At 51.3% G+C, this 12,164-nt stretch overlaps 1 protein-coding gene across 14 annotated transcripts in view; it reads right to left on the bottom strand.

Annotated features, from left to right (window-relative positions):
* Positions 1-12,164, bottom strand: part of EPB41L1 (erythrocyte membrane protein band 4.1 like 1) — a 124,508-nt gene that overhangs the window by 41,222 nt on the left and 71,122 nt on the right. For all 14 annotated transcript variants that reach the window (XM_032462229.1, XM_032462225.1, XM_032462230.1 and 11 more), the window contains 6 exons: positions 10,794-10,984; positions 9,622-9,786; positions 7,534-7,638; positions 6,919-6,961; positions 3,667-3,742; positions 838-1,056 (listed from right to left, as the gene is read on the bottom strand). In XM_032462229.1, the coding sequence (XP_032318120.1) occupies positions 838-1,056; positions 3,667-3,742; positions 6,919-6,961; positions 7,534-7,638; positions 9,622-9,786; positions 10,794-10,970 (785 nt within the window). In that variant the 5' untranslated portion in view covers positions 10,971-10,984. The remainder of the gene's footprint in view (positions 1-837; positions 1,057-3,666; positions 3,743-6,918; positions 6,962-7,533; positions 7,639-9,621; positions 9,787-10,793; positions 10,985-12,164) is intronic.

Raw genomic sequence — 12,164 nt, 5'->3', positions numbered from 1 at the left:
GATGCATTCTGGTTCTGACAACAACTACAAGGGTGTTACGGGCATTTAATGTCTGGAGCCTAAGGATGCCAAACATCCTGCACAATGAATTCTCCTGCCCCAAAAACCAGGAGTTGAGAAACACGGATAATCTAAGTACTTACAAATACAGGTGGGAAATGGGGCTGATCGGTTACATAGCCAGCCCATAATCACACAACTAGTTAATTACTTCTAACTCCTGGAAAGATGTGCTTTCCATCGCACAATCAACTACTTAACTTCTCAAACCGAAGAACAACAATAATTGTCAACATGCGGTGTGTCTCTAATATGTGCTATCAGTCCCCTCAGGAACCCTGGGCCACAGGTTTCATTAGTGCCCACATTGAACAGATCAGGAAACTAAAACACAGTAAAGTGAAATATCCAGCCCGAGAGCACCTGCTTAGAAAACGGCAGAGTCAAAAGGTGAACCCAGGCTGTCTGACTTTAGAGTGTAAACTCTTGAACTTTATGCCAAGATTGAGACATCAGGACACTTACCCAGGGACACACAATAGTCATAATTATCTCCAGTTGGCAAATAAAGAGACTGATTCTCAGAGGCCAAGGACAGGGAATCATCACACCCATATAGGAGCTCAAGAACCTGAGGTCCCAAGAAGACATTTAGGGCCACATAGCTAGTCAGCATCACATGCATTTGAGGAGACGATTTGCTCTCAGACACACCTCATGTTAGCGGCAGAGGTGGGGCACTTACTACAACACAGCAGCTGGGGGTCTAGCCAGATAGGTTCTGGCCAACAGGGCGGGGCGGAGGAGCCAGGGAAGGCCTGGGTGGGGCCCTCTCACCTGTATGTCTTGTGCAGCTCCATGATCCTCTCTTCCAGCTCCCGGGTCTGGTTGGGGGCGAAGCGGAGCTCACTGACGTAGTTGCCCACGTGCTCCTCGGCGTCATAGTCGCCCAGCTCAGCCTGCACGGCGTAGGAGCCCAGCAGGGCGTGTGTGACGAAGGAGCAGGGCAGGCGGCCCGTGATGATGTCTGCCCGCAGCTGCAGGCACAGGTAGTATCTGGAGAGAGTGGGGAGCGGGCATGGGCGTGGGCCCCACTCCCTCCCTAGACGCCCCCAAGCACCAAGCTGATCAGCACCTGGCGCAGTAGAAGAGGCATATTTCTGGACACCAGCATGTCACGTGTTAATAATCTGGGTATAGCCCTTAAGACGGTTTTGCAACATTTCACTTGACTTTAAGTGTTTCTGTTCATTTCTAAGTTTGAGGGATTTTTCCTACTGTGGGAACATTTTTCAATTGCTAACTCATTTTCAAGCTAAATTACAACTATTTTGCTGGTTTGATCATTTTCTTTTTAATGCTTGTACTTTCTAATTTAAAAATATTTTTTGGAGGTCTGGGGATTGAACCTAGGACCTTGTGCATGCTAAGCATGCACTCTACCACTGTGCTATATCTTCCCCCATCAAATGTCACATATTTTTAATTACACAATAAATACACTCTTACTGTGAAAAAAGGTAAACTTTAGAGGTTATGATCCTCTCAATGTCCATTCTCAGTCCTCATCCCCTCTCCTCAGAGGTCACTCCTGTTACCCCTGTGATGTTTAGACCATTTCCCTCCACGGACACACAGAAATGCATATGGTTTGGTTCATGGGTGTTTTTACCATGGAAATGTTATCAGATGCTCCATCTGACTACACAGCTCGCTTGCTTTTTCACACCCAACTACAGAGCCCTTCCCGTGTCAGCACATGTGACCCGACCTTATTCATTTTAACCTCTGCACTGTATTACACGGCCCAGACAAACCTGTTCACCAATATTTTCTCAAAACTTTATCTGGTTCCAGCTCTAAATTGTCTAAAACCAAACTGGTTTAAAAGAAATATATCCAACCACTAGGCCATGATTTTTTAAAACTTTAATGCACACTTGGATGATTTTACAATTTTTAAACCATTTCAAACCATGTTTTATTGTTTTTTCAGTTATTGTGTATTTTTTTTAAAGTGTTTCAGTTCATTCTCAGCTGGCAATACGTCTTTGCCCACTTTGCTATGTTTCACCATTTTTTTCAATTACTTATTTCTCTGCCTTTTAAGTGGCTTTTACTTAGTATAATTTTTACTCCTCTACAACATTATTTTGCTGTCAGAACTGAAGCTCTGGCAAAAAGCATGTGCAGCCTCAGTGCATGCTCAGAGCCAAGGCAGAGCCAAGAATCAGCAGTAGCTCCAACATCCCAGGCATCAAGTGTGGGCTCACAGGCATCTTATTCAAGGGTCTCCAAATTCAGAAACTGTTGCCAAACACACTGGCCAGTCTTTCATTTCAGTCACTCTGTCATTTTGACCAGTTTCTTTGGAGTCTAAATATTTTTGACTAAATTAGCTGCACCTACCACCCCATCCCCTGAGGCCATCCATACTGGGCAAGGCTAACTCCCTGCCTGGTGTCCCTGGAGGCCCGATGTCCAGGGACCCACACAAAGAGGAGAGGCACCAGTGGGCACCACCAGAGAGATGGGGGCTGTATGGGTCTAAAGCTCTCAGAACCTTGTGGGAATGAAGTTTAGACCTTGCTGTTGCCCCAAGCTGACCTCAGGGATTAGAGCAATGCCTCAGGTCTGATCTATTCCAGGGATATCTGTTTTATCTCCCAAGGCCAGAGTCGGTATCTTGACCATGGTCCATGGTCTGGTAAACACACAGACACTAAGGAGGGACCCAGTGGGAGACAGAGGCTGGCTTAGCAGCTCCCTCTCCTGCTGTTGGAATAACTCCAAGCCCACATCTTACTGTTGGTGGGCATGTAGGGCCCAGCACATGGATGACAGGGCCATAGAATATCATCAAGTAAGACTACCTTTTTGGAAGGGGCTTTGATAAATAGAAAGGCCCCTCCCTGTTTTGGATTTCAGAAGAAGGTTGAGCCTCGTGGAAGCTCTCTTCCTGAGGGATGCTTCCCACCCCATTCTAATCTTCAAGCCTCCTCATCCTCCAGCCCTGAGGCACAACGAGACTGCACAAACGATCCATGTTCACCCCAGCAGCCTGGGCTTGCTCCCACGGGGCAGTCACACGCCTCCTCTGACCCCCACATGCCTGACGTGTGCACAGCCTGGATGCAGAACCAAACTCCCACTTGCAAAGGCATCTACGTTCTAATCCCTCCTTATCCCCAAAGTCAAAACCTAGTGGTTTACCCAGCACATCGGCTGTCAGATGTGTTTGGCTTATCCTACCCAGAGATGGCCCGCATTATGTTTTTTTTAAAGTTTAAGTTAGTTGCCAGCATTTGAGAACTGTGGTTTTTCTACAGATCTCTAGCTTCACTCCAACAATCGGGCCTGATTCCCACCTGGCAGCAATTGCCCAAGTAGAATAGCTGCTTCAGATGGCATCTGTCCTTGTGGACTCACAGTGAGCCCCACTGCTCCCTGTGACACCTCCCCCTCTGAAGTCAAGGGCCAGTCCACATTGACCACCGTGTTTGCATCACTTTCTCTCGCACTGAGTGGGCTTCCGTTGTGGATGCTGTCTGCCTGGCCTCCGTAGGCATCTGGGTTTACAACTGGCATCGTATACCTACATACCACCTCATGTCTCCCAGGGCCAGGGACCTGTCCCTCTCCCCCTGCACCCTTCCCAGCCCTCACCTTGTGATGTCTTCTGTCAGCTGGGCAGGGTCGGGTGGGTAGAACTTGACTGTGAAGGCAAAATTCCAGGGGCTGCCTGAAAGAAGATCGGGGAAAGATCAGAGAGGCCCCAGCACCCCAGTGGGTAGCCCAGATGCACCATCCTATGGACAATTTTTCAAAGTCTTCCCATAACTATAATCTTCAGACAATCTAATCAGAGAGCCTGGAACATTATTCCCACTTGACAGATGAGAAGACTGAGGCCCAGGTTAAAAGACTTGTGAACTAGCCATAGGAAGGAAGGCAGAAAGAAAGAAAACCAATGGTGCATGCCTGGCATGCTGTTAATTACTTTACAAACATCACATAATTAAACCTCACAACAGCCATAGACGTCCTATGATTATCCCCATTTTGCACATGAGGACAATGAGGCCAAGGCAGTAAAGTGGCCATTACAAGGTCACCAGCTAAAAAGTGGCAATGCTGGGGTTCACACCCAGGTCACCAGCTCCAGAGCCCATGATCTTTCCTCTTCACCAAAGTCTGTGCCACAGGACATTAATGGGAAGATAATTAATCTGGAAAGCACTGCATTAAACAGGTTTCCTAACTTTGGGCTTCTCAGAGCCCTCACTCTGCAGTGCACCTCTCAGAGGGGGACTGGCATTCAGGAGTTTCCAAAACCCATTTGACCTGCTGCATCCATTTTCACAGGGCATCCTTCCGGATTAATGTTTCTCGGAACACACTTTGGAAAAAAATGCTGCCCTATATGATGCTGACTCTATCTCAGATGGCAGAACTGGACTATAAACAAGACCTAAAAGGCAAATATAATGGGCTAAAAGTAACAAAGAACATTTCACAGGGATAATGTTAACCTCCACATTCAGATATGAAAAATCAATGGTACACATTTAAAAGGTAGAGAAAAATAAAGGCCAAGGTTTTAGCTGGAAACAGGCTCTGCCAGCCAAGAGAAAGGATAACCACTTAAGAAAGGGAAGGAGGCGGGGGCGGGGGGCAGGCCGTGATGAAAGGCCATAATCCAGAACAAGGCTCTGTGCTCTAAAAGAGCCCCCAGCAAAGTGAGAAAAAGAGGCCCATCCAGGGCAGGGCTGTGGACACCAAGGGCTGGAGGCCATGCCATCACCTGTCCTGGGGTCCCCACCACCCTCACCACATAGCTGTCATGTCTCCAACACTTACCAAGTGCTGGTCCCTTGGCTTGCTAAGAATTTTACATGCATTTCTGGGATTTAATCTTCATAGTGATCCTGAGGTAGACTTTCTTTCTTATAGATGAAGGTTTGGGGAGGTTAAATCATTCTCCCAAGGTCACCCAGCTAGTCGGCCGTAGAAAACAGAGATCTAGCCTCTGGTCACATGACCCCACAACTTAGGCTCCTGACCACAGCTGACTCCTTGGGAAAAGCAGCCTTGAGGGGAAACACTCCCTGTCTCAAGAATAATGGTATTAATGAACAATAATAATAATGGCTACTATAAACTGGGTCCTACTGTGTTCAGGCACCCTTTAAGTGTTGTACACATAACAGCGCATGTAATCTTCTTAAGTACCCTGAAGATGAGTGTTACCCCCACTTTACAGATGATGAGGCACAGAACAACTAAATATCACAAGAAGCAGTGATGGAGTCAGGACTCAAATCCAGGCAGCCTGACTCCAGTGTCTGTCCTTTTAACTGTCACACCAGATTTCCTCCTACTATGTGAAGCACCTACTATGTGCTGGCTGTTGTCCACACCCTCGTCATTGAACTTTCATTCCCACCTTGTGAGGCAGGAATCACTAATCCACTTGCTAAGGGGATACAGGAATCCAGAGAGGTGGAGGCATTGCCCCCAGCACCTTAGATGATGGGCACCGAGATCTGGGAGGAAATACACCCAACTCTGAAGCCCAGGACATAAGGACTTGTGGTGTCACCTTCAGAAGGCTGGGGGCTGTCATAAATAAAGAAAGGGGGCAAAAAATTGCTCCATGGGGTCCCCAGAAGACAGAACCAGGATGAATGGATGCACATTACAGGGGTAGAAACAGAAGCTGTGACTCTGCTGAGGGAGGTAGCCCTGCTCCTTGATAACAAGAAGGACCGACTCCCTGCCTGGGGTCATGAAGGGCTGGAGGCAGCTTCTCTTTTCCAAAGTCCTGGTCCTTCTCCAACACTCTCAGCCATGTGTAGGTGTTCTGATTATTTCAGGCCTCCCAGCTGGCCTGGGGCCCCTGGGGACAGCCTGAAGCCCAGGCCTATGACCTGACTGGCCCCAGAGGAGGGGGCTCTGTCTGTCAGCCTGCCTCTTCATTTCCAACTGACAGGAAGCCACAGGAAGAATCTCTCAAGCCCCCTCCTGCAGAGTCAGCTGGCTTCCCTAGGCCCAGCTGCCTGCTGTCATGGCAACAGGCTCGCTTTCCAGCCAGGGGACCAGGGAGCGCAAGCACAGCCAAGGGGGAGGAGCCCCTGCATGGAGGCATCTCTGCCTCTAGGCTCCAAGTCCCGGCCCATTTCATGCCCCCTAGCTGAGGCCACCTACTTTCCCCTTCTGCCATTCGAAGGCTGCCCCATCCCTCCCAACATGCCTTTTTCCTCTGGGCCAGAAAAGACAGGCTGTTGGCCTGCTCACCTGTCTTCACTCCAGGGCTTGAAAAGAGTGCAGGATGGTGTTGGGAGGCCAGGGCTCAAGACTTGGCTTAGCCAATACCTCGCTCTGTGACTTTGGATGAATAACTGCCTCTCTCTGGGCCTCAGTCACCCATCATCAAATACAGGAGATAGTCAAGATCAGGGATGGGCCGAGCTGTCTCCTGACATGTTAACTCCCACCAGTTGGCAGCGGCTGAGAGTGCTCTGCAGACAAGGATTCTGCGCTGAGTCAAGGGTCTCTGATTTCACTGAAGCCTGCACCAGCCCTGGACTGGAGGGTGGCTGTTCTGAGGCCATCAGTTTGTCCCCTTGCCCTAGATGACTCCGTAGGTCCCTTCTAGGCTGACATCCTGAACATGTCTGTGATTCCTCTACTAACCTGCTAAGTGACTCTAGACAGTCATTCCTCTTGTCCAGGCCTCAGGCTCCTCATCTATAAGACAATACCCTGCCTTCCCCCAAGATCTGCCACGCAGAGCGAATGAACTCATGGGTCTGAATGCACTTCCCAAAGTAGGGATTGCAGCACAAACCGGGGCCCTGGAGGCCTGGAGCCCCCGCCCACCCTTCCACCACGTTCCAACCGCGGCAGGCCACTCACTCCGGATCTGCTTCTTGATTTCCTTGGAGGGGTCCAGCCAGTTCTGTAGGAGAAGATAGGGTTCTTTAGAAGGAGGAGGAGGGGACTTGGGTAGGGCTAGGAGAGAGAAACCTCCTGAAATGGCCTATCAACAGCCCCCTAGCAGGGAGCACCCTTCCCTGGCTGAGCCTTCTGAGCCCTTTCCCTTGGGACTGGGTGGTGAAGGAATGAGGGCTGGATTCACACAGGGTTTGGGAGCCGGGTCCCTGGACTCGGCATTGTTGAGGCCACACAGAGAACAGGAAATGCAGCTGAGTGGGTCTGGTGGGAACAAGGAAACTCAGACAGGAGCCTCCCAAGGCGCTGGGGACAAGGGCCTCAGGTCCCTCAGGAAGCCATGTGCTGGCTCTCCAGACACCCATCTGGGGGTGATCTCAGGTCCCCAAGAGAGGACTGTCATGACAGAGAAAGAGAACTGGAGATGAACAGGGCTGGCTGAACCTTGGTGGTGTGCAAACACAAACACAGGTGCCTAATGAAGACGTGAGGACTGATGGAGGCCATGGGGTATGGCAGGCCAACAGGGGCCTCAGGGACGAGATCTCTCCAGCCAGCCCCACTCCCCAGCCCAGGTACCTTCTGGCTGTCGGCATCACAGAAGGTCAGGCCAAAGTAGTCCTTCTCCAGGAGGTTGAGGTGCTCACAGACCAGGTCAAACAGCACCTGGCCCCGGCCATGTTTCTGAAGAGAAGAGCAGAGCCGCTGTGAGGCCGGAACACACCTCAGGGTGGGGCGAGGAGGTGGCCCAGGCCCCACCAGGACCACGTGAAAACCCACAAGAGCCTTCCAGTGTCTGGAGGGGTTCTTTGCACTCCTGCCACCTGCCTGGCTCTCTAGGTCCTAAGGGATCCTGGGGTGACACTAAGGCCCAGCTCATCAATTGTCTTCTTCCAAGCCCTACTGTGGTCCTCTTAGAACTCAGACCTGCTTCAGGGGAAATGGGACTGGAGTAGGGAAGTGACTGATTTCTCCTTCCCGTAGAGTGATTAAGAGAAACAGGCTAAGCTGGACCCAAGTAGCAGAAAACTGAAAGTTTAAGCTTCAGGGAGAATAATAGAATGCATGCTTAGCATGCATGAAGTCCTGGGTTAAATTCCCAGTACCTCCACTATAAACAAACAAACAAGCAAACAAACAAACAAACCTAGCCCCCCCCCCCATACACAAAAAGAACTCTAACCTCTGAGTGTGAGAGGAAGAGAAGAGTCGCCTGAAATATGGGGGGCGTGGGCAGGGCAGAAGGCAAGGACCTGGGACTCCGGTCACAGTGCGACTCTCCTCCCCGGCCCCTCCCCTTACACTAAGGGATGTCACCCTACCCAGGCAGCATGTGCAGTCCCACAGGGGCTCACGGAGCCGAAACCAGCCACAGCTGGGAGGAGCACTGCCCCAGCTACCTCCTCCCCAGGCACAGTACCTCTCCGAACACCATCTGGGCCTGAGGATTCAGAAAGACAAAGCCCCGGACCTGGCTGGGCACCCAAGGGTGTGAAGATGGGCACCAATAAAGGGATCACAGGGCAGGGGAGTGTGAAGCAGTCATGCCCAAAGAGGCAGGGGACTCTGGAGAGAGGGTGAGGTCCCTGCAAGGTCTGGCTAGGTCACCAGGGGCTGGGGCCTGACTGTGGAGAGCAGCTGGGAAACCAAGGGATTCCTGAGCTTGGAGGAGCCCTTCAGAGAGAGTGGCCTCAGCCAAACCCTCACACTCTTCTAGGGCAGCTGGAACAGTGTCTTGGGGCCAGTGTGGGTAGGAGAGAAGGGGTAGAAGATATCCCTTCCTTTCACCCAGGAGCAGGCAAGGAGAAGGCAACCCTTCTATGGATGAAATAAACATTTTTAAAAAGCCAACCCTGCAAAAAAAGAGGGACCCTGTTTCCCAGGGCTCAGAAGTCAGTCAGTCCATTAAGACCAGGGCTTGGGGGAGAAAGGGAGGTGGCTCCTGCAACTCTCAGCAGTAAGGTCACCTTCTGGACTCCTCCATTCACGTGGACAGGGCCAGGAATGGTGCCTAGACTAGGGGAGAGCCTCTAAGGGGGTGAATGAGAGTTCAGAAGTAGGGTGGGAGTTCTAGCCTGTACCAGAAAGGGAGACACTAAATGTGGGGCCAGGAGGGCTCACCCCAGAGTGGAGGCATCTGCCCTGCCATCCACTGTGGGACAGAACCATGCCACGGGGTTTCTCCACGGCCTTCCAATGGGCCACCTCCCTATAACTGGGGGACACCTTGCCAGGGAACTTTCATGGGACCAGTTTGTCCTGATGCCCTGGACAGGGTGGTTCACAAGGGAGATCCCTCTTCATGTGAAAATGATTCTAGCTGAAACATCAGTGTCTGCTGGGTGAGATCAAAGAGCCCAGGCCTACAGATCAGCCTTGAGACGGTGGCTGCTCACCAAGGTACAGCCACCCTGAGAAACCTTTTCCTGGCGTCAGCCCCATGCCTAATTCTATCTGCAGTCTTAAGAGCCCTCTCCCGGCCTTGGTGCCACCATCTGTGCACAGGAGGGCTGGCCAGGTCATCTCCCCAGGATGCAGCAGTCAGTCCTGGACTCCATGAAGAATGGACGCCCTCTGGCTTGGCCCAGGCTGCGTGCACACAAGGCCTGTCCCCGTGCTGCAGCCAGTCAGCCAGGGACGGGGCCTGTGGCGCTGGGTGCTCCTTACCTCCACCTCACACTCGTACTCAGAGGCATCGAGCAGAGTGACTCGGCAGATGGAACTCTTGTACTTCTTGGCAATCTTCTGGGGCGATTTCTGGGCCTTGCTGGGTGTGGTCCTCTCTGACAGGCCATCAGCCTCCCCATAGTCCTTCTCCTCCATGTCTAGGCTCTGTAGGGCCAACCAAGGGAAGGGTTCGGTCAGTGAGCTTGAAACTGTAGCCTCTCATCCAAGTGAGACGCAATTAGGAAGCAGCTAGGGCTAAGACAGACCTCCAAATGAGAGCCCTCTAAGACCCCCAGGGGACCAGGGTCTACGGTGGGTGTGCACAGGAGGAGAGCCAGAGCTCCTGTGTATGATGGGTGAGCTCGTGAAAGGGGTTCACTGCTTCCCTTCAGGTGGGAGCATCCCAGAAAAACCTAACCCAGCAGCCAGAGCTGTCCCGTCTCCCTAGAACAGTGCATGAGTTCCCAGGGCACAGTCTCCTTCTCAGTCTGTTACTGGGTTCAGCCCAAGGCTGGGACAGATCTGATGGAGGGGAGGGAGGTCAGAGCCCCGCCTGCTAGTCCTATCTCTGCCACAAACGCCCTCAATGACCTCAGCCAAGTCCCTGCCCTCTCTGGGCCTGTTGTGAATTAAGCAAGGTGTGAATTCCATAGCTTGATGACCCCTGAGTCCCTTGTCTCTCTTTTTTTTTTCAATGGAGGTACTGGGGACTGAACCCGGGACCTTGTGCATGCTAACCTAAGCACGCGCTCTACCAATGAGCTATACCCATCCGGCCCTTGTCTCTTTAGGGAGACGAATTTTGCTCTAGAGTCACACTGGGCTCACCAAGCTAGAATGGACAGGCCTGGGGGACAGGAAAATAAGGTTGGAGGAACACAGATGTTCAAAATCAGATCTAGATCTGACCTGCACTTCTGTCACTTTATAGCAATGTGACTTCGGATAACTCACTTCATCTGGCTGAGGCTTGGTTTCCCCAAAATGTCAAATGGGAAAATTAACAGTTACCCTCTCAGCTCTTGGAGAATTAAATATAAAAATGAACATGATGCCTCAAGTAGAGTGCTTGGCATGTAATGGGGCAGTGATGAATCTCAGTTCTCTTCTCTCCTCCCTCCTGGAGGACTGGCTGGGCAAGAGGAGAGATGCCCGTGCTCTCGGGCACATACCTGTTCGGCAGGCTGAGTGTCCTGCTGGGGTGGATGTTTCTCATTGGAGTTGGCCTCGGGATGGCCGTGGCCGGCGGGGGTCACGGGGGTGGCTGCTGTGGCGGCTGCCTCGGGCTGCTGCGGGGCCTCCTCCTGAGCCTTCTTCACCTCAGAGTCAGGCCCTGTCTCTGTTGTCATGGTGACCAGCACGCCTGCATTGGCAGGAAGGAGAGAGCATGTGATGGGGGAGAGGGGCAGCGATGGTGTGACAGAACAGAGCAAGGGGGAACAGGAACCACACACGGAGAGGGACAGATGGAGACAAATGGACAAAGAGCCACAGAGAGGAGGAGGAGGGAGGGAGAGACAGAGGAAGTGAGGGTGGGGAGAGAGTCATGAGAAGTGAGGGGTTAGTGGCAGCAGCCAAGGTCAACAGACCCCCACCCACCCTTGTGCCCAGAGAGCTCCTCAGGGACTCTAATCTCTTGCCCTGGGTCTGGAATCACGGACTTCCTAGGGGCAGGGAGAGTCTCTCCAGGGAGCCCTACTCTGCCAAGAGCACAAGGGACAGTCGGTGACCACCTCCAGGGAGGCCCTTGGCCAGGCTGTCTCTCCAACCACAGCACCTGGCACACAGTAGCCCCTCAATAAATGCTGGATAAACTGAACTCAACCAAAAAGAGCCTTGGGCTCCCAGCCCTTCCAGTAGGTACTGACTTTGGGCAAGGCTCTTCATGCCCCAGGCCTCAATAACTCCTGCCCCGCTACTTCCTGGGGATGTTGTCAGGATGGATCCAAACGGATAAGAAAGGAAGAGATTCTTAAAAAACACACAGCCCCGATAATGTAAAAGTCAGGAGACCTGGGCTCAGGCCCCAGGTCAGCTACAAATGTGCAGCCAGTTCATCTCACTAGGACTTAACCAAAAAGCACAGGACTTAGACAGAAATTATCTCTGCAGCAGACTGCTCTTATCATTTCCCCCTTGGAGCAGGAAATGAAGAGATTTCAGAGAATCTGGACCTATTGCCCAGCTGTTCTGTTGGAATAAGCAAATTGCAAAGAGAGAAGAGGAGAGAGAGAGAGAGAGAGAATGGCATGGTCCCATTTTTATATTAACAAAAAAACACCAATAACCTCAACAATACATCTTTGTGTTTGCACACATGTAGTATAAGATCCGAAAGGACACTCACCAAACTGTTGAGAGAGGTGAAAAATTCAGAAGTAGAGAGGAAAATAAGAGCGTTCCACAGGTTAAGAAAGGGAACTTCATTTTTAACTTTATACACTTTGTAAATTGCTTGTATAATTTTGAAAATACGTATCTATTTTTTAACCCACAAGTTGTTTGCTTGTTTCCACTGATGGGAGTTCAGTAATGGGCCAAAA

This window comes from Camelus ferus, chromosome 19 (genome assembly GCF_009834535.1).
Source record: "Camelus ferus isolate YT-003-E chromosome 19, BCGSAC_Cfer_1.0, whole genome shotgun sequence".
In the NCBI taxonomy this organism is placed as follows: domain Eukaryota; kingdom Metazoa; phylum Chordata; class Mammalia; order Artiodactyla; family Camelidae; genus Camelus; species Camelus ferus.
This window is presented reverse-complemented; position numbering and strand designations above follow the sequence as displayed.